This window comes from Heloderma suspectum, chromosome 4 (genome assembly GCF_057233095.1).
Source record: "Heloderma suspectum isolate Gila_16-S chromosome 4, 16-S_ref, whole genome shotgun sequence".
Classification (NCBI taxonomy): Eukaryota; Metazoa; Chordata; class Lepidosauria; order Squamata; family Helodermatidae; genus Heloderma; species Heloderma suspectum.
In genome coordinates, this window is record NC_139461.1 from 78,724,498 (window position 1) to 78,746,611 (window position 22,114).

Genomic DNA, 22,114 nt, shown 5'->3' on the forward strand with positions numbered 1-22,114 from the left:
AACAAGAAAATGGTAGTGCATGTTTTGTTAGCCTGTTTTTGGACCTGCCATTCTGTGGCTTACTAGGCACCTGAACTGTACTTAAATTTTATCTTAGCTCTTGGAAAATCAGAACTCCATTCTGTACTGTAAGAGCTCAATGCTGCCTTCCTATTCAAGATACACTGTCTTGTTTCCAGAAGAGAAATAAGAAACCAATAGTGAACTGAAACCACTGCATGGGCCTCTGCCTCAGCTATTATCCTGAGCCACAATGACCCATTTTCTGTTTCTGCAGAGTGTCCTCCTAAGTGTGTGATGGATGGATCTCAAGGGATACAATGCGAATTGGACCAGGGCCCCCAAACTGACATTATTTTAAATCCATATCTAGCAGTTACGTCTTTTTTCGTTTTTACTCTAGCATAGGTGCAGGGCCCCTGATCTAGACTGAAACCCTAATGTGGTGGGCTGGAGTGCTTTTAAGATCTGGATTGGGCCTCCTGTGCCTACTGTAGAGTAAAAATGAAAAAGACATAAAGTTACGTCTGTTTTGGCACTCAGCATTACCCTTAGTTTGTGATGTTAGAGATGTTTACCCAGACTATTTCCATTCTGCATAAAACGTCCCACATGACCAATATGGCTGCACATGCTAATCGGAGCTCGTGTCAGTGCCTGGCATCTTGCCCAGGGCCCCCTAAAATCTTGTTATGGCATGAGCACAGACAACAATACACCTGCCATCAGTTCTACCCTCTTACCATTATCCCTCCATAAACAGGGCCAGCCCTATCAGTCCTGATCCATCATGGATTCTGCCACCAAGGGGAGGAAACAGCCCAGGCAAGATGGCAGGAGACAGAGTGGTGAGTTGAAGGCTTCCAGAAGCAAGGGCACAGTCAGGACCCTGGATAGAACTTAAGGTGCTATTTCAGAACCACAGCCCACAATCGTACAGCTAAGGTAGGCAGACAAGTTATCTCAGTGCTGGCATGGAGCAACTGCTGGGCTTTCATATCCTGGTCAATAGAGTCTGTCTGGAAGCTCCGCTCACTTTAAAGGGCCAGTGTCTTTTTCTGCAGTCTTCTTCTAGGGGAGCCTTCCCCAACCTGGTCTCCTCCAGATGTTTTGGACTTCAATTCCCATGAGCCCTAGCCTGCATGGCCAATGGCCAGGAATGTTGGGAGTTGCAGTCTGAAACATCTGGAAGGCACCAGGTTGGAGAAGTCTGTTGTAGGGGAAGAGGCTTGGTTTGGAGTGGTGGTGACTTGGGTGGTGAATGCTTCTATAGGCTCCTCAGGGCTTAGGTGGGGAATGCTCCTGAGGAGTCAGAGGTCCACTCCTAGGAATTTGATGGCAGTGGTACCTCCCTGGGGTTCAGGGGACCAGCTGAAGGATCAAGGATAGGGGAACCTACTGAGGAAGGGCTATGGAATTAAGTCTGTCTCTACCTCAGAGCTGCTGTTGCTTGAAGACTCTGCCTCTGAAGGCTCTTGGTCTAATGTCACTAGGCAGGTAAACTCATGCAGCTGACTTTGGATGTCATGAAAGAGCAGTACACTCTACGTTTTTGTCGTTGCTGCTGGATTTTTAATGCATGAAGGAATCTTCTCCTTCGGCATCACAAGCTGCCGGTGAATTTGTTTTGCCTGAGGTGCAAAACTACTTGGCTGGCCTTGAGTACTATGCACCTCGACTTGGAGGGGTTCAGTGTCATTTGCTGTTTTCATCCGGTAACAAAATGACTTGGGCTGGGCCTGCATTTTGACGAACATTTCCATTGATGCTCCATGCATTTTCACATAGATCTCATTTTCTCTCTTGCTGAGAGCTCTTCTGCTCTTGTCCTGGAAGAGGAAACCTCCATCTCAAAAATATTATCCTATCTGACTATTAGATGACCATATGTATTATGGGTCAGTGGATTGTTATTTGGATGATAGATCAACTAGTTTGTCAGAGAAAGAGATTTGTTACTGTCCCAAACTTTAATTGGTTTCACCTTTACTTGACTGGTATGAAAGCTTAATAGTGTGCAGATTACACAAATACAGACATGATCTGGCTTGCATGTCTTCTATGTGTCAAGAACCACACCAGTAGCTTAACATGTAACTTATAAGGAAGATATAATTATTCATTATTTAAAGGTAACAATATCTGATTAAGACTGTACATTACGTTACCTGCAATTTGCATATGTAATCATCTGTCCATCTGAGATTAATATCCACACTAGCTATAAAATATAATGGAGTCATCACAGGTAGTTATCATAGCTAATGCTAGTCATACATTACTTAAAAAAAATGGTTCAATATACTTCTGCCAAAAAGAGAAAGAAAGGCAGGAGCTATAAAGATACAACATAATATAATCACATTACTGGGTAAATCAATGATGTACCTATATCCTATAAACCAGGGGTGCAGAACCAGATATGGGTGGAGGGCTGAATTGCCCTCACCAAGCCCTCCACAGGCCAGATGGTGGCAGTGCTTGCTCCAGGTTTCTGAGGGCCCTTGGGTAAGACACCTCAATGGCCCCATCCCTCAGCCAGCCTACCGTTTCACCATCATCATGATCAGCTGCTGTTACTCCTCATCCTCTTTCTCATCATGGCTCCCACTTGCTTGCTTGACAGGCAGAGACCCAGAGAGCAAGTAGACCATGGCATCTACTGGTCCTCCTTCTCACCACCTTTGTCTGGGCCAGAACAAGAGCCAGGTGAACATACAGGTGGCAATGGAGAAGAGGAGGAGCAAGTCAAGGAGGCTTTTGTCAGTGGGCCCCTGGCAGGTGTCCACCCATGCCTACCGTTGATGCTGGCCTTGATGGGTATAGCAACACCCACTGACATCATCAGCCGGCGCCCTCCCATCTTGCCTTTCTCCATGCTGAGAGAGGCACAGAGTTCCATGCTCCTCACAGCACGGAGAACGGGATTTGGCCAGCACTGGGAGCAGTGGCCACTCCTTCCAGTGCTGGCCCAAACCTTGGGGCATCACATGCCACATGACATAAAGCCACTCAAATGGAACAGGGAAGAGCAGCTTCTCTTTTCCCAACAACTATTCAAGAGACAGGAAGAACCCATTAAACATGATGAGACTTACTTTTAAGTAGACAGCTATAGGATTGTGCTCTTAACTTGCCATCTAAACAATAGGTGTCAAGTTGACATTTCTGGGGAGGGTGTTCAATAAATAGGGCACTCCACAGAAGAGGCTGCATCCCCAAATGTCATCCAAGTAACCTCTGAAGGCAGGGACATCCCTTCTGCTGCTGCTTTCGTGTTTTTAATGTTTAGTGGGTTTTGTTTTGAATTATAACAATGTGCTTTTAGTTGCTAAATTTATTACTTTTGTTAAAGCAAGGATGAGTTGTTGGCACCTTAAACACTAACAAATTTATTTTAGCATAAACTTTCATGGTCCACTTGATCAGATGCAAACTCTTTTACAGAGGGTTTCAGGTTCTGACTTCACTGTTTACAATTCTTCACCACCACCACCACCACATGTACTGTATAAAAAAACTGAAATTATCCATAACACTTCATGCATCTCATGAAGTGGACTATAGTCCACGAAAACTTATGCCAGAACAAAGGTGTTAAGGTGCAATCCTATGCATGTTTAGACAGAAAAAAAGCATATAACTCCCCATGCTGGGAGTTGTATGCCTTTTTTGGGTCTAAGCATGTATAGGATTGTGCCTTAAGTCTTTAAGGTGCCATACGACTTGGTTGTTTTTGCTGAAACTGACTGGCCCAGCGTCCCTCTGGAAATGATTTTTGTTCGCCTTCTTGAGCATCCAGAAGGAAATGGCGGGCTACACAGGCTTTAAAACCAATATAACCAAAACGTTTCCATTCCCCCCACCCCCGGGTCAGCTGGGCTCCCTGCAATTTTTTGTCTTCCCTTTAATGTAGTTGGTGATTACGCGCAAAGGGGAAAAGCGAGGGCTCGGTAGTCCAGCCGGGCGAACGGCGTCGCTCGGCAGAGGCTAAAACGTGCCATAGGGGCGAGCACGGCGTGCGCCTGTCCACGCCCTTGCGCGATCAAGTCCCGGAGAGCCGCTCGACCAGCTGCTGCTTGCTTGCAGTGTCACCCGCAAGCGGGCGAGGGAATTCTCCGAGGGCGCTGCAATGACGGCGAGAGAGCGAAGCGTGCAGCTGCCGAAGAGGAGCAAGCAGCCCCGTGCGGCTGGCTGGCTGGCAGACAGACAGACAGACGGCCACGCTGCGGGCGCTGCTACTCAGACGCCGGCTCGGGCGCGGTGCTGCTGCCGCTGCTCCGCGCAGCCAGACGCCGCTCTGCAACTGCAAGGCGAGCCCGGGATCGCCCCTCCGCCGCCGCCGCCGGGCGCCGAGGCCCGGGAAGACGCGCCGCCGCCAGGGAAGCGCTGTGGCTCTGCCGGGCGCTGCAGGCATGAGCGGCTCTGGCGGTGGTTTCAAGATGTCTTTCAAGGTGAGCCGCTGCTTTGTGCCGCGCTGCTTGCTGCACGGCCACGGGCTCGTCTTCCTGGCCGTCCTGCGGCGGCGGGCTCCTGCAGTCGGTCGCCGCCGTCGCAGGCCCGGCTCGGCCGCCTCGGCCCTCGCGCGGCGAGCAGGCGCCTCCCCTTCCTCGCCGCCGGTGCAGCCGGCTGCTGCGGGGGAAGGGGAACGGAAGGACGCGGCGGGCCTGTCGCTAAGCGGCGATCGGAAGCGCCGCGGGAGGCCGGAGGGAGGGAAGACGCGTCGAGAGGCCGGCCCCGGGAGCCTTGGGCGAGTCGCTCCTTCCCAGGTTTCCCTTCAGGCCGGGCCGCGGTCTGTGCTTGTGGTGTTGCCCGAGTGGTTTTGGAGAGAAGCAGCGCCGAGAGGACTCGTGTCCTCCACCCGACGAGCTCTTCATCCAGTCAACCCAGATGGGTGGTTGGGTTCAGTGGTTAGAGAGAAAGCGCCCTCCGTCCATGCGCAGAAGCGCTCCGTTGTCCGCCGCTGCTGTTGCGCAGGGTGCAGGGCTACTCTGCCCAGCACTGAACATAGCGCTGGCGGGGGGTGGGGGGGGTCTTTTCTGCGCCGTGCAGATAGAACCTCCAAAAGCGTCGTGCGTTCGTGGAAGCTGAGAAGAGGAACTCGCTCATGCTGAATCCTGTTGTTGTAATTCCAGAGGGGATCCAGGGACCCCCAAGCAGTTTACAGCAAAAATAAGGCAGTCCTAAAAATCAACGGAAAAAGCACAATAGGGACCAACAGACTACGGGTGCAACCCTACACGTGTTTAAAGAGAAAGAAGCCCTACAACTCTGTGTTCCCCAGCCAACAATGCTGGGGAATGCTGGAAGTTGTAGAACTTTTTTCTCTCTAAACATGCGTAGGATTGCACTCTAAAAGGATCAGTTTATGCACAGCCAAACAGCTCCTGAAATGAGTTTGCTTTTGCCAGTCGCCAAATGATGAAGCAGAGAGTCAGGGTGATCTTCCTCTGGGGAGCATTCCACAATTGAGGTGCCACAACAGAAAGGCCCTTGTTCAGTCTAATACCTTCATGGTCTGCCTTTTCTTTTGCTCCATATGAACATATCAAACTGACTTATACTAGTGGGATTCACATGAATCTTTCAGGCACTGAAAGAACCTTTGAGAGGGTTGCTCTGTGTAGCCCTGCCTGCCCCCTGCTGTGCATTGTCCACTTTGAGCATTGTCCATTTAGAGGAGTTCTACACATGCTGGCCGATGGGGCTGATGGGGACTGCAGTCCAAAACATCTGGATGGCACCAGGTTAGGGAAAGCTGATCTATAATCACATAAGGGCACTTCATAGGAGGCAGGGCTATGTAATGTGATTCAGTGTATAAGGGGGTTTGGCTGGATCCCCTACCGAGTCGGGCGAATGGTCCATTTAGCCCAATACTGTACTCCAGCCTTCCCTGCCTCCTCCAGATGTGTTGGACTACAACCCCCATTATCCCCAGTCAGGCTGGCCATTGGTGGACGTTGTAGTTCAACACATTTGGAGGACAAATGGTTAGGGGAGGCTGGTACTCTGACTGGTGGTGGCTCCCCAGGGCCTCAGACAGGGATCCTTCCCCATCATCTGTTATTGGATCTTTGTAAGCTGGAGACACAGGGAATGAAACCGAGACCTTCTGTATGGAAAGCAGGTCTAGCACAGATCTCTGGCCCCTCTGTAATGATAAGCGATATTATGCACATTGCATTGTGTTTGCATTTGCTTTAAAATGGTTCATGTTCCTGAAGCCCCCTTCCGGACTATAAATGATGATATTTAGGGTGGAATCCTCTCCATGTTTAGATGGAAAAAAGTTCTATAAGTCCCAGCATTCCCCAACCAGCAGAGTGCATGGCTGGCTGGGGAATGCTGGGAGTTGTAGGACGTTTCTGCCTAAACATGCATGAGATTGCGCCATTATTTAACTAACCTATCCATTCTTTGTCCGTTTTTTGGATTTATACAGTCCCTAGCACAAACTCCTGTTGATGTTTTCCATCTTATTCTAGGTTTTCATTTTCAGAAACAAAAGTAATTATTCTTCAAAATGGAGGAAATGTAGTTGCACCAGGTTTGTGGAGACAAATGAGTATTAGGATTTTACTGATGTTGAGGTATTCATATTAAAAAAAAGTTTGCAGTAAATTACATAGGCTGGAGTCACTTTGGTCTTCTGGAATTTGCTTATCATATTTAATATACTTTGAATATGTAATTTGTGACCACTTGTAATTTTAAAAATCCTTCTAGTGGAGGAATAGTGAAAATACAGTCTCTTAAAAATGAGGATAATACAGTGAATCTAAAATATTAAAAGTTACAAGTTTTATTTTCACTTTTATGAATGTGTTCCTGATTCAAGTACACAGAGAGAGATGCAAGCATACACACATTGTGTTGAGTTCTCATACTGGGGTGGGGGTAATAAATTAAGGCTGCAATCCTGTATACACCTACTTGAGAATAAGGCTCATTGAACTCCTTGGAGCTTTCTTCTGAGTAGACATGCCTAGGAATGCAATGTTAGATAGGCTAGGCCTTGCCTATAACAAGGATTGCAGAAAGTATCCCTTTATGTCTGAGTGTATCGATTGCTTAAGTACGTAAAAGATAGCGCAGGATTGTAACGCATAAGAAAACAAGAGACAATTGAGAAACATTCACCAGGAAATGTACGTTGCTGTTAAATAGATATTTTCCAGTTCACTGCTATTTACTAATATTTTGTGTTTCATTCATTCATTCATTTAATGCAATAATCGCCCATCTGGCTGGTCACCCATCCACTCTGGGCAATGTACAAAGTATATAATAAAACAGTTTAAAACAATAAAATTCTACAGTAAAAACATTTTCTAAAATACGCTACCCCACCTGCCTGAACAACCACGTTTTTAATGCGCGGCGGAAGCTCATTAAAGAGGGGTCATGGCGGAGTTCCCTAGGGAAGGAGTTCCACAGAGTGGGGGCCACCACAGAGAAGGCCCTCTCCCTCGTCATCACCAGTCTGGCTGTCCTGGCTGATGGGACAGAGAGAAGGCCATCCGAGGCTGATCTTGTTGAGCGGCCTGTCTGGTGTTGCTGGAGGCACTCCTTAAGATAGGCTGGGCTGGAACCATATAGGGTTTTAAAGGTCAAAACCAACACCTTGAATTTGGCCTGGAAAACAACTGGTAACCAGTGCAACTCCTTCAGCACTGGAGTGATGTGATCTTGCCAGCGGCTGCCTTTAATTAGGCGAGCCGCTGCGTTCTGTACCAGCTGCAGCTTCCGAACCGTCTTCAAGGGTAACCCCACGCAGAGCGCATTACAGTAGTCTAAATGAGAGGAGACCAGGGCATGTACTACTGATGGGAGCAGATAGTGGGGAAGGTAGGGGCGCAGCTGCCATATCAGATGGAGTTGATACAGCACTGTCCGGCTCACAGCTGACACCTGAGCCTCCATGGACAGCTGGGAGTCCAAAATGACCCCCAGGCTGTGGACCTGGTCTTTCAAGGGTAGCCGTACCCCATTCAACACCAGGTCAACATCCCCCAGCTTCCTCTTGTCTCCCACCAAAAGTGCCTCGGTCTTGTCAGGGTTCAGCTTCAGCTTCTTCCTCCCCATCCAGCCACTCACCATCTCCAGACATTTGGACGGGGATTCTACGGCCAACCTTGGTGAAGATTTGAACGAGAGGCAGTGCTGCGTGTTATCCGCATATTGATGACACCGCACCCGAAACCTCCTGATGGTAGCCCCCAGCAGCTTCACATAGATGTTAAATAGCATTGGGGAGAGGATGGAACCCTGTGGCACCCCACAAGTGAGCGGCCACAGGTCTGAAACCTCCTCTCCCAGTGCTTCCTGCTGGTACCTGCTGGAGAGGAAGGACCAGAACCACCGCAATACGGTGTCTCCAATGCCCAACCCCTCCAGGCAGTCCAGGAGGATACCGTGGTCAACGGTATCAAAAGCTGCTGAGAGGTTGAGGAGAACAAGGAAGGAGCATTCACCCCTATTCAGAGCCCTCCTCATATCATCCACCAAGGCGACCAAGGCCGTTTCTGTCCCATGCCCAGGCCTGAAGCGCGATTGAAATGGATCTAGATAATCGGCTTCTTCCAAGTGTGCCTTCAACTGCATCGTCACCACCCGCTCAATCATCTTGCCCAAAAATGGCGGATTCGAGACTGGGAGAAAGTTGTTCAAAACTTGGGGATCCAAGGAGGGCTTAAGAGCAGTCTTATCACTGCCTCCTTGAGGGCTGATGGCATCACTCCCTCCTCAAGGCAGGCGTTCATCACCGCCCTGATCCCCTCACCCAGTCTCTCTGCAGCCCGTAATGAGCCAAGATGGGCAAGGATCAAGTAAGCAGGTGGTCGGTCTTACAGATGAAAGCACCTTGTTCACTTCATCAGAAGCTGATGAACCGATTCTCTTCAGCCTTCATCTTATTGCAGAGCTTTTTGTTCATTTTTATTATTGTGAATTTATGAGTTTGGCTGACGGAGGGAGCAATCCTATGGCCACTAGACAGTGGCTAGATGGCCATAGGATATCATGTTATCCAGGAGCCGACCTCCCCCCACTTCTGCGCTGCCTTGGAGGCAGCGCAGAACAGCCCCATCCTCCGCGCTCACAAGAGGAGTGTGGAGTGGCCAAAAAGGGGTGTGGCTGGGAGCATTCTGGGGCAGGGAGGGTGGAAATGCCTGTATGACACATCCTCTGTGTCATACAGCAGCCTCCTTCCCCACTCAGCCCTCCCACAGCTAGAGAGCCGCAAGCAGCTGTCGAGCCACAAATGCAGGGCAGGAGAAGCGCAGAGGGAACGATCCCCTCCGTGCTTCTCCTGCCCTGCTTTGAATAGGCGGTTGCCTCCGAGTTCGGAGGCAGCCGCCTATCTGGATAGGATTGTGCCCTTAATTAGCATGAATAGCCCTAGACAAAATTGATGGGTGATGAAGGACTTGAAAAAGGGGCTTTAATGGACCTTAATGGCATGGATTCTGTCTCCTGCCTTGATAATGATACCCATCAGAGTTTTTGGAGGGACCAAAAAATAGCTAGAAGCAGCTGCGGTTTCAAATTAAAACACACACAGATGAAGGACCAGTTTTCATGACACAACAGCCCACCATGGGTTATTTAACCCACAATGAGGCTTTGGCCACACAGGGGTTGTTGAGTCATGTGAACCTGGCAATTGTGGGTTATGCAAGGGTTGTTTAACCCTCATATAACCCATGCTCACTGGGTTTGCATGACACAACAACCCCCGAACTGAGTGGAATATGCAAAGTGATGACCGTGGGCACTGCAGCTCATCGTGAATTAAATAACCCATGTTGCACCATGTTATGTGAACCAGTCCGGCGTACTGTGGGTTATGCAAGACCGTGGGTTATATGCCAGCTGGGTTCACATGACATGACAGCACATGGCAACCTCTAGTTGGGGCTTGAGGCTCCTTGAGGCTAAATTAACCCTTGATGGGCTGTCATGTCTGTGAACCAGGTCAGAGACAGTCAAGGAGAGTGAGAGCGAGCATGAGCTGTGAATTAGGTGAACGTGAGGCACTTTGGAGTGCAGTAGTTCTTTCGGGGAATCTGATGCAAGATTTACAGTTGTGTTCCCTTGCTTTGTTACTCAGCTTGGTTCAAATACATTCTGCTAGTATTTTTGTAAATAAACAGATTGTAAACACACCGTCAGTCTCTAGTAGTCTCCCATCCAAAGAAAACATAACCCTGTAGCAAAAACAACAACAGGTTTTGTGGCACCTTAAACACAAACTAATTTAAGTGGACACTGTCCACTTCCTCAGATGCATGATGTGTTAACCTCAAATTGGCAGATTGAGGGCACAATCCTATGCATGGTCAGACAGAACAAAGTTTTCCTGTCTAAACATGCATAGGATTGCACCCTTATATACTTGTGTTGGGGGGCAGGTGCCAGTTTGAGGTTAACATTTCATGAATCTGATGAAGTGGACAGTGTCTACAAACACTTATGCCCAAATAAATTTGTTTGTCTTTAAGGTGTACTTTACAAGAGTAAGAGAATGATTTATGGCAAAATAGTGGATTGGTACAGTCAGCCTGAATTTCAAGAAAAATAGGTTTCAGACCCTCGTAATAATGGTCAGGAAATCTTGATGATATGACAACATTATAAGAACATAAGAGCCATGCTGGATCAGACCAAAGGTCCATCTAGTCCAGCGTTCTGTTCACACAATGGCCAACCAGCTGCCCACAGAAAACCCACAAAAATATTAGGTCTATTTCAGAAAAGGGTAGGCAGCCTTTTTGGGGGTTGAGGGCCATGTTAGTGGCTGGGGAATCCTTTGAAGGCCGCACAGCTGGGTGAGACTGATGGTGGCAAGGCCAGGACAGGCAGGGATACGCACACCTGTTCTCCCCTCTCCCTCGTGTGTGCGTGCATGCGCGTGTGTGCGTGCTTGTGCACAAACACACATGCGCACATTCTGATCTCGGAAGCTAAGCAGGGTCAGCCCTGGTCAGTACTTGGTTGGGAGACCGCCTGGGAATGAGGCTTCCTGCACTGAGCAGGGGGTTGGATTCAATGGTCTTGCAGGCCCCTTCCGAACCCATGATTCACACAGAGACACACAATGAAAAAAGAAGACTCAAGTAGCCCAGTCCACAGCTGGTAACAGAAGGCATGGAGGCAACTCTGCTGCTGGGGGATTGCTTTGATCGGTGAGGATGGGGGGAGAGAGGTATAACCTGGAGGTGTCATTTTTGCTTGGGCTTTTTGCTTAATGCAGAGCATGCTAGAGCTGGAAATCTAGAGTGCACAGCCTCCAAAGAAAACGCAAGTGCAATTGCAGAACATTCAAAATGGCTCAGGTTAGGTGGGGAAAATGCTATAATGATCTTAGTAGTGACATAGCAGTTTTTGAATTCAGGGAAAATACTGTTCCCCAGAAACAAGTGAGCTGGAATAAATGAGGAAATAGGTAGCAAGAACTCTGCATTCCCTTCCCAAAAAACTGGTGCTACCTGGAGAGGCTTAGTCATGCTCTACTGCAGTGGAGGTTGGTGGCTCCGATGTCAGTGGAGTGGTAAATCCACTCCGGGTTTCAGTGAGAACTCTAAAGGAGCTACCCAAGGTGCTTCACACCTTGGATAGCTCCTTTAGAGTTCTGACTGAAACCTGGAGAGGATTCACTGCCCCTGTTGACATCAGAGCCAGCAGCCTCTACCGCCCTTTCCTTCTGACTTCTGCAGAGGTGTCACCCAGTTAGAGGAACCTGAGTTGGCGAAATGCCTGACTTTCAGTTGATTCCTCCATCAGTCGAATCTGCATATAGTTGCATATGAGTAAAACAACAGAAACCCCCTGCATTCTTCATTTTTAGACAATGCTGCATCCAGCCCCCTTTTGGAGGAAGCACTTCTTTGGGAATGGAAGGCACAGGGAGATTCCTCTTAAGTCAGCCTTTCCCAATAAGATGGCCATTGGTCATGCTGGCTGGAGATAATGGATGTTGCAGTCCCATTCCATCTCTCCATAGTTCTGCGGCTGGTCTTATTGTGCTGAATATTTATACTTCGTCAAGGAGAATCCAGGGACTAAAGAGGACCTTAGTCTCCTCTCCTTTTTTTGCAATGTCATTGAGTCTCGCCTGATACCTTTTAGCCTGTTACAGTTTTCACACCAACGTAATAAATCAAAGCAGTTTCACCGTAAGATAATGTTTAAGCAACATAATAAAAAACTGAATCTTTCATCTCATAGCCATAAACGTACACAACAATTCTCAGAATGCTCTCTCAGAATATATGCATGGTAGAAAGTACACACACTCCTATAACTAACTTGTATGGAGGCTGAGGGTAAGGTGCACCTCAACAGCCATTCACAGCACACCACTACCAATATAAAAATCCCACACAGATGTGGGCAGGGCAGTTCTTGATGCAGGGGCAGCTTTTGAAGCATTTCTTCTCCTCCCATTAAAGTCAGTGGAAAGGAAATTATTTGCACGAGGTACAGGGCTGGTTAAGGTTGGGCCAACAGGGATGTGGTCATCGTCTGGAGGCATGTAGGATATGGTGTATATCAGGGGTGGGCAGAACGTAGATCTCCAGATATTTTGGACTTCCAACTCCCAGCATTCCTGAGCATTGCCCATGATGGCAGGGGCTTCTGGGAGTAGATGTCCATAGTATATCGAGATCTACCTTTTGCCCACCCCTGGCATAAATATGGTGGTCTTCTGCTGAGTTGCCCCCATCCTCCCCATGACTGTGCTCCATTTTAGCCATTCCACTGGTGTAGTCATATATCTTGTGTGCTTCTACCATAGTGGGACTTCCATCAAATCCTAGTTCTTACGCATTAATTAACTCCTGTGGGAGCAAGGGCCAAAAAGGCACATCTCAGGTTGGCAAGGTTTATGGCGGGGGTGGGCAACTTGAGGCTTTCCAGATCTTGTTGGAATGCAGCTTTCATTAGCCCTAACCAGCATAACCAATGGTGAGGGATGATGGGACTTGCAGTCCAGCAACATCTGGAGGGCCACAAATTGCTCACCCCTACCTTATGGTCTTTCTAAAGAATGAAATCATCTGCAGTTTTCTGTTGGCACTCTACTTGCATTAACGCAGGCCCAATGCACTATAGATAGTGTAATATGCTGTCCTTAGTCAAGTGGGGTGGGTGGAGATAATTTCCCTTGGGGAACAGCTGTATTTCTGTTCCACTTAAACAAAACAAAATGGAGAACCTGCATTGCCAAAAGAAGCTATTAAAAGCAAAAGACTCCTGTCATAAAAAGATTCCTATCACAGACACCCGTATGTTTGTACATAATAATCTGGAACAGATTTGAGTGCTTTTTGTTGTATTTTGTTTTTGTTAACAGAAGGAGACACCGCTTGCAAATGCTGCATTCTGGGCTGCAAGGAAAGGAAACTTGGCGCTCCTTCAGCTCTTGTTGAATAGCGGGCGTGTTGATGTGGACTGCAAAGACAGTGTAAGGGCCCTTTTTGTGCATGGCAAGAACATAAGATTTGCATCTGTTTCCATAATTGGTTGTGGAAGGGGACAAAAAAATGTCCATGCTGGCTTGGGATGATGAAAGTTGTAGTCCAACACATTGGGAGAGCACCAGGTTGACGAAGGCTGCACGAGATTAATTACTCCTGGCTTCTATTTCTGACTCTACCTTGGTGGCCCTGAATGACCATGTGTCACTGAGTTTGCCCATATATGAAAGTGGGGAGATGAGCCTTATCTGCAAGAGATCTTCTGAAAGAAATTTACATACTGTTCTAAGGGCACAATCCTATGTATGTTAGACAGAAAAACAGTCCTACACCTCCCAGCATTCCCCAGCCAACTATGCTGGCTGGGGAATGCTGGGAGTTGTAGGACTTCTTTCTGTCTAAACGTGCATAGGATGGCGCCCTAAAAATACAGCTAGTGCCAAAGGAGTCTGGATAAACATCCACAAGAAATACACAAAAAGTAGGATGCATCTATACCAGGGATGGGAAACCTCTGGCCTATGGGCTGGATGTGGCTCACAGAGCCTCTCCATCTGGCCCACAGCTTCCTTTCTACCTGCCCCCTGCAGCAATGAGGCTTTCAAAAAAGCTTCCATTGGTGCCATTGAAAACTTTTTAAAAGCTTGATTGCTGCATGGGGGGCATTTGGGAGGAGGAAATCCCTGCTGGGGAGTGAAGGACCAATAGCTATTTCTGCTGGTGCCAGTGGAGGGTTGTTGTTTTTTAAGCTGAATTGCTGCATGGAGGGCGATTTGGGGATTTGCAGTTTACACTCCCATCCCTATGTCCTTCAGTCCCCCAAATCCTCCCACCCAATGCAGTAATGAAGCTTTCAAAAAAGCTTCCATTGGTGCCAAGCAATAGTGCTAAGGGGTAGGGATGGGAGGGGGAGGGAGGCAGCTGGGGAAGAAAAGGTCAGAGAGAAAGGAGGAAGAGAGCGGGGTGGGGGTGGGACTGGGGCTTTGGCTCTATACACTTTTGCCTCCCTAGAAGGTTTCCCATCAGGGAATGCAGCCCTTGCGCCAGAAAGGGTTCTCCAATCTTGATCTATAAATAAGTAAATTGCATCCATTATATTAGTTATTGAAGATGCTTTTACTGATGTCAATAGAAGTAAATAAGAATGTGGCCCTACCCTGCATAAACTGCTGGTTCGATCTCTTTAAAAGGTCTTTCTTGTTAACTTCCTGCAATTAAGGTTGCTACCTTTCTCACTTACCTGGGAGTAAGCCCCACTGAATTTAATCAGACTTACTTCTGAGTAGATATATATGGGATTGTACTGTAAATTATTGAGGAGGAAGGCTTGTTTATTTATGTAATCAATTTATATACCACTTACTATATCTAAAAAAAAATCTTACCATATCTAAGCAGTTCATCCACCCCTTCATATATGACAGGAGTCTTAAACATAATAAACTAATAGTTTTCATTATGGAGGCCCCGGTCATACTACTCAAAGTATTGTATACAGACATGAGGCCAAAATGGGTTCCCTCCCTGCAAACTCTGCAGTCAAAAGCCCTGTTCGCATGTGATGAGAAGCCACCATGGGTGAATTTCCCTATGGGCCTTCTCGTTGCAGCTGTGGCAGCATTTTGAATGTTCGGGGTGAAATGGGGGCAACGCAGCTTCTCATTATGTGCAAACCTGGCGAGGGTGGGTTGTTGGGGTGGTTGACAAGCCACCCGCAACCCTAAAAAAGCCCATCAGTTCTCGGTGGCTTGTCAACCACTCCAGCAACCCACCCTCGCCAGGTTTGCACTTAATGAGAAGCTGCGGCGTCAGGGGCCTGGATCGGCAATCTGGTGTCTGCAGCCATTGCAACCCACCATGGCTAATAAACCACAGTGGGCTGCAGTGATTGTGCAAATCAAGTCAAAGGGCATCTCTACACCAGCCTAAAATCCTGCATTTAAAATGGGGCTTTCTGCTCCCATCTTAAATGCAGGATCACAACGACTCCCTTTTTCATGTGCTTCGTTTTCTCCCACCCCTTCCTCCTCCTTCTCCCCGTATCTGAGTCTTCCGTTATCTTTCACTGATCTCCCTCCTCTTCTTGCCACTTTTCCGCTTTTCATGGAGGAAACTGAAGCGGAACACAACGGGGTAATTTGATAGCTCATTATCTGCGATCTATTTAAAAATGGGACAAAGGGCATTTGGTGCAGGAGACACCTTGGAGGTTAATGGCATCATGTAAAGAGCCCACAAACTTCCGTGAAAGAGCAATCTCAGTTGCAGGATAAAAGCTCCGTGTGAAGAAAGCAAAAGTGTGCTGTGTGCTCAGACAGCTGTGCTGAAAGCAGAGGTGTTTCTAGGCACTTGAAAGATTCAGGACCCAGGCCCATAGAACTCAGATCTGCGTACTCTCATCTCTACTGAGCCTGCACAGTGCAGAGAAATTATACAGGAGGTTCAGGTTAGCATGGCTTGTTTTTATCTAATTAAGATACTGACTTGTATTTCTTTATTTATGTCCAGCTTGGTTCAACAGCTCTTATGGTAGCATCGTTCTATGGTCACAAAGAATGTGTGCGAGAATTGGTGCTGCAAGGAGCCGATATTAATCTTCAGCGAGAGGTACAATAAAATTCTGCATTTAAAAAGGGATTGCAAACGAGTAACTGAATATGGAGTGTCTAAAAATACAGGTCAACACTTCAAGATCTAAAACTGACTGTGGGAACTCTGTAGATATATTTCAAGGATGTCGGTAGTGGTTGTTACATTAGGGACGATGGGTTGCATCCAGTGGTGTCCTTCCACTGATGGGAAGCTCTTTGATCCAGTGGAGGCTTCCATCAGCGGAATGGAAAAGGAAATGATTTCTGCTGATTCCCACTTGCTCCAGAACATTGGGAGACTCTTCAGTGTAGCATGGTAGGTGGTGTGGGAGGCTGCGGGGTGGGGATCACCTCCCTCCCTCCACTGGATCAAAGAGCCTCCTATCAATGGGGGGATACCGCTGGATACTGTTTATTTGATTTATACCTCACCTTTCTACCAAAAATGGCACTCAAGGGGTCTTACAGAAACAATTTAAAAGAGATTAGAACAATGAAACACATTAAAATACAATAAAACATAATTACAGAATAAAAACAGTGTCCAAACTAACAGACTCACTTACAGGCCAAAGGCCTTCTCAAATATAGTGGTCTTTGCTTGCTGGTGGAAAAACAGCAGAGGTGGAGCGAACCTAGCCTCCCTTGGGAAGGGATTATATATTAGTTATGTTTATATCCTGCCTTTCCTCCAAGGAGCCTATGGGCACAATCCTATGGCCGCTAGACAGCGGCTAGATGGCCATACGATTTTTCGGGTTTTGGGAAATGACCTCGGGGCCCACACTCTCGTTTCCCAGAAAACCACCTCCCTGCCCCTGCTGCCTTGTAGGCAGCGCTGATCTTCCTGGGCTCCAGGCTCGGAAGAGCAGCGCGGAGTGGGAGGAAAGGGGCTTTCCCGGGGGTGGGGAGGGGATGACGGAAGCATCGTTATGATGCTTCCTATGCATTGTCTGGCCGGGCCCCCTCCGCTCTGAACCACTCCGGCTAGACAGCCGAAATTGGCCATCTAGCCATGAACACAGGGCAGCCGGAACGCCGAGGAGAAGATCTGCTTGGTGCTCCGCCTGCCCTGCATTGGATGGGCAGTTGCCTCCGAGTTCAGGGGTGGCCGCCTATCCCAATAGGATTGCTCCCTAAGGCAGCATACATGATTCTCCTCTCCATTTCATCCTCGCAACAACCCTGTGAGGTAGGTTAGGCTGAGTGTCAGTGACTGGCCCAAAGTCACTCAGTGAGCTTCATGACTGAGTGGGGGCTAGAACCTAGATCTCCTGAGTCCCAGTCCAACACTCTACCTACACCACACTGGCTCCAATTATCGCATAAGGGGTTGGCAAGTTTGGGTTCTGGTTAGCTGACAAAGGGGGAGTGTCATCATCTTCCTAGGATGTCACAGAATCTTTGACTGATAACAGAACACAGCAATGCATCAGAATGGTGGCACTGAGATTCTGAATTTCCTTGGGTGCTTGCAACCAGGATATCAGTGTATTGCTTTAGGGCTGTCAGACTTCCTTGTCTGGCTTCTGTACTATCAGGGGAGGCTGCTTGCCATGAAACTGCAGCCAGAGCAGTCACATTCAGACTTCATCTCATTGGGCTGGAGATAAATATTCTCCCATGATTGTGCTTTCTAATCCAGTTCTTTTAATCATCCTCTTTCATATAAGCCATTTAAGTGCTTGTTTCAAAGCATTTACAGCAGGGGTGGTCAACCATAATCCAGTGGGAAGGGCAGATGACCACTCCCCAAACCCTCGGCAAGCTGTATGATGTCAGGGGGTGGCCACCCCCACCCCAGTGGCCAGGGGCAGGGCCACACCCCCAATGTCATTTGGTTCCCGGCAGCTGCATCTGGGAGGATCATCTTCCTGATGCAGTCGCCAGGAACCAGCTTCCCCTGCCCCATGCCTTCTTCCTCTGGGAAGAGGATGTGGGGCAGGCAAAGCCTTTGGTTCCCAGCAGCCTTATTGGGATGATCTTCCTGATGCAGATGCTGGGAACCAGCTGCACTTGCCCCATGTCTTCTCCAACTGGGGAGAAGTTGCAGGGCAGATGAATCTGCCGCTCCCACAGCCCTCTTGTCCTCTCCAAGGGGACTGGGAGTGGGAGCAGTGCACAGGGGAATCGCTTTGTTATCTCCAATCCCCAAGAGGATTCATCCAAGAAAGCACTTAATGTACATGAATAGTTCCCATTATCTCCATGTACTTAAGCATCTGATAAAGAGACCTGGGAGAAATAAGGCTAATATGACTACCAGACTGCTGTCTCAAGCATAACTACAGCATCAGAAAGACATTGCAACAGAGATCTGTAAACATATTTTACTGGATCCTGCTTAATGTACAGATGACTGGCTTACCATATGGTTACATGCACACTCTTGTAATTAGCCACTTGGGGCCAAACTAATAGTTCTTCAAATCATACATAGCAAAGCTATGCATCATTGGCTTCCTTACTTCAGTGTAACCATGTACGGTCCCAATTTTGATCAGGACCATGGCACTTAGGCAGGGAGGGATTTAAGCTTTCTCATCCTGACTTTCATTCCAACATTCCACCTTCACCCCACTGGCCAGGGCGTTAAAAAAAGAAAAGAGAGGTTTTTTTTTAAAAAAACCCCCCCCCATTGGGGGGGAAGAATATCAGGTGAAAGGGGGGAGAGCATACTCTAAAGTAAATAAGCCAATTTGAAGAATGTTTAGTCTGACCTTTGGTAAATGGTTTTCTGTGTTTCTGTCTCATGGAGACAGCTCTTCAAGTTCCCTGTGTCAGCAGGAATTGGGAACACATCTCCAGTGTCCTGAAATATTGGCAGGGGGTGCTTAATAAAACCTGATGGAAAGGAGCATATAGGGCCCATGTCATAGGCCTCACCTGCTAGGCCTCGTTCCACTGAGCAGAGACTCTGCCTCCCTCTTCCCTCACAGGTGCATGACAGAAAATTAACAGGTTTAGTTTTCCCTGACATTATATCTCCATGCCAGGACAATGTCTTATTTTATTTTATTTTAAATCTGCTCAGTAACAAATGTTCTCTGAGCAAATTACACTTCAAAGAATACAATACAACACAAAACAAAATGACAAACGGCACAGGAATAGATGATATATAAGAATAGCCATAAAATCTAAAAACTAAAGGTGCAATCCTATGCATGTTTAGACAGAAAAAGTCCTACAATTCCCAGTATGGCTGCCTGCGGAATGTGGGGAGTTGTAGGACTTTTTTCTGCCTAAACAGAAAGGATTGCACCCTTAGGGCGCAATCCTATCAAGATAGGCGGCTGCCTCTGAACCTGGTGGTGACTGCCTATCCAAAGCAAGGCAGGAGAGGCACGGGGGGCGGGGGGGTGATCGTTCCTTCTGCGCCTCTCCTGCCCTGCTGTTTTCCGTTAGACAGCTGTTTTCGGCTGTCTAACCATGGGGGGGCCGACCGGGAGAGGAGGCTTTTGTACGACACATTGGATGTGTTGTACACGCACCTCTGCTCTCCCCACCCTGGAATACCCCCAGCCCCGCCCCTTTCCAGTCCTCTGCGCTCCTCTTCCGAGTGCGGAGGATGGGACTTCTCCACGCTGCCTCGGAAGCAGCACAGACGTGGGGGGAGGTCACTTCCCGGAAAGCAGCATATCCTATGGCCATCTAGACAGTGTCTAGTGGCCATAGGATTGCTCCCTCCGTCTCTAAAATGTCTGGGAGAAAAAAAGTTATTTGCCTGGTGCTGAAAAGGCATCAGTGTTGGTACCAGGTGAGCCTCCTTGGGGGTGGTATTCTATAAATAGGGTGCCATAACTGAGAAGGCCCTCTCTCTTGTAGCCCCCCACTAAGTTCCTTTGTTGGGGATGCCTGGAGGAGGGCCTCTGAAAATGATCTAAGGGTACATACGGGAAGAGACTTTCCATTAGATACTCTGGCCCCAAACTGTTTACGGCTTTAAAAGTCAATGCTAACACTTTTAACTGGGCTCGGAAACGGACTGAAAGCCAGTGCCGCTGACAAAGCACTGGTATCACATAACCGTATCGATCGATCCCAGTTAGTACCCTAGCAGTTCTGTTTTGAACTAACTGAGGTTTCTGAGCCATCTTCAAAAGTAGCCCCACATACAAAACATTGCATAGATCCAACAGGGAGGTTACCAGAGCTTGGATAATGGTTACCAGGCTATCTCTCTCCAGATAGGGTCACTGCTAGTACATCAACCTAAGCTGATAAAAGGTGCTCCTAGCCACCAAGGCCATCTGTTTCTTATGTGACAATGATGGATCCAGAAGCACCCCCAGGCTGTGCACGTGGGGGAGTGCAATACTCTCCGGAACAGGTTGAACACCACTCAACTATACAGATGAACCACCTGCTAACAGCACCTTTGTCTTGTCTCAGTTGAGTGTCAGATTTTTGGCTGTCATCCAGTTTGTTATCCTGCACATTTAACTACCTCATCTGCGTTAGATGAAAAGGAGAGGTAAAGCTGGGTGCCTTCTGGCGTCTGTTGAATTTTGGTTCCCTCACTCACTGTTAAAGGCACAGGAACTTTCCCAGAAAAAAGTGACCATTAGGATCTTCCAAAGTAGAATCATGTGAGAATGCCTCTAGAGATGACCGTTTTTAGTTCACCTAATACCTTGGACAGTATCTACCTTTTAAAAAAATCAAATGAAATGTACCTACATTCAAATGTATTATATGGGCTTTCTGTTTCTCATTTTCAGTCTGGTGCCACTGCCCTGTTCTTTGCTGCACAACAAGGCCACGATGATATTGTGAAGTTTCTCTTTGAGTACGGAGCCTCCACGGAGTTTAAAACCAAAGTAAGAGGTTTTGCTTGGCTTTAATGTGATGGTGGATTTAGGCAGGAAGGAAGGGCTGCTGTTTTCTTCTGATCTGAGACTTGGCATGGGGAGCAAGCAAGAGGCCCATGGAATAACTTTGCCTCTTGCCATGCAGTTCTCTGGCAGGACATTAATTCGGCGCTGGCTTTTATTGCTCGGTTTTCATTGTATGAGTGCCGCTCCATTTCCCAGTTGTTTGTACTGTTTCATTTTGAAAGGGCACAGCCAAAGCCGACCAGATTGATTGTCCTTTTTTATGCTGCTTGGTGTTATGAAAGAAAGAAGCAAACTTTAAAATGTGAAAATAAAATAAAAAAGACTCTCTGCTTGGCTGACAGGTTGTAAATGAACAGAACCCACTGCTATAGACACTCAGCTGGATTTTTAAAAGATGGCTCTCATTTCAAGTTTAGCATGATGGGATTCGCTACTGAACATCTGCTGGGATAAGACTAAATAATTCATATGCTTTATGCTTGTCAGATGATGGTGGTCTGAATTGTGAAGGAATTAAACCTTTCTTTTCTGCATTAAATGCCACCTGCACAATTGCTTGAGGCCAAATCTGTATCCTTGGATTTTCATTGTTTTACACTAGGATGAAAACACAAGCTAAATTTTACAAGCTAAATTTGACCCTTTTAGTGCTCCATAGCTGCTTTGTTGTTGTTGTTCAGTCGTTCAGTCGTGTCCGACTCTTCATGACCCCGTGGACCATAGCACGCCAGGCTTCCCTGTCCTCCGCTCTCTCACGGAGCGTGCTCAAGTCCATATTCATTGCATCGGTGATGCTATCTAGCCATCTCATCCTCTGCTGACCCCTTCTCCTTTTGCCTTCAATTTTTCCCAGCATCAGGGTCTTTTCCAGTGAGTTTTCTCTTCGCATTAGGTGGCCAAAATATTTGAACTTCAGCTTCAGTATCTGTCCTTCCAATGAGCAGTCAGGGTTGATTTCCTTTAGGATGGACTGATTTGACCTCCTTGCAGTCCAGGGGACTCGTAAGAGTCTTCTCCAGCACCACAGTTCGAAAGCATCGATTCTTCGGCGCTCAGCCTTCCTTATAGTCCAGCTCTCACAGCCATATGTTGCTACTGGGTGCTACAGATACTAAAAAAAAACCATTCAGGGGCAGCAGGGGGTTGCCCACCCCACAGTAAGTGCTTGTCCCACCTTAGCCCTATTATTGCACTAAAT

The 22,114-nt window shown here is 47.6% G+C and overlaps 1 protein-coding gene across 1 annotated transcript in view; it reads left to right on the forward strand.

The window, feature by feature from the left end:
- Positions 1-3,909: 3,909 nt before the first annotated feature.
- Positions 3,910-22,114, forward strand: part of ANKRD29 (ankyrin repeat domain 29) — a 42,118-nt gene continuing 23,913 nt past the window's right edge. The window contains exons 1-4 of the mRNA XM_084848096.1: positions 3,910-4,454; positions 13,361-13,471; positions 15,993-16,091; positions 20,800-20,898. Of these exons, the coding sequence (XP_084704222.1) occupies positions 4,416-4,454; positions 13,361-13,471; positions 15,993-16,091; positions 20,800-20,898 (348 nt within the window). The 5' untranslated portion in view covers positions 3,910-4,415. The remainder of the gene's footprint in view (positions 4,455-13,360; positions 13,472-15,992; positions 16,092-20,799; positions 20,899-22,114) is intronic.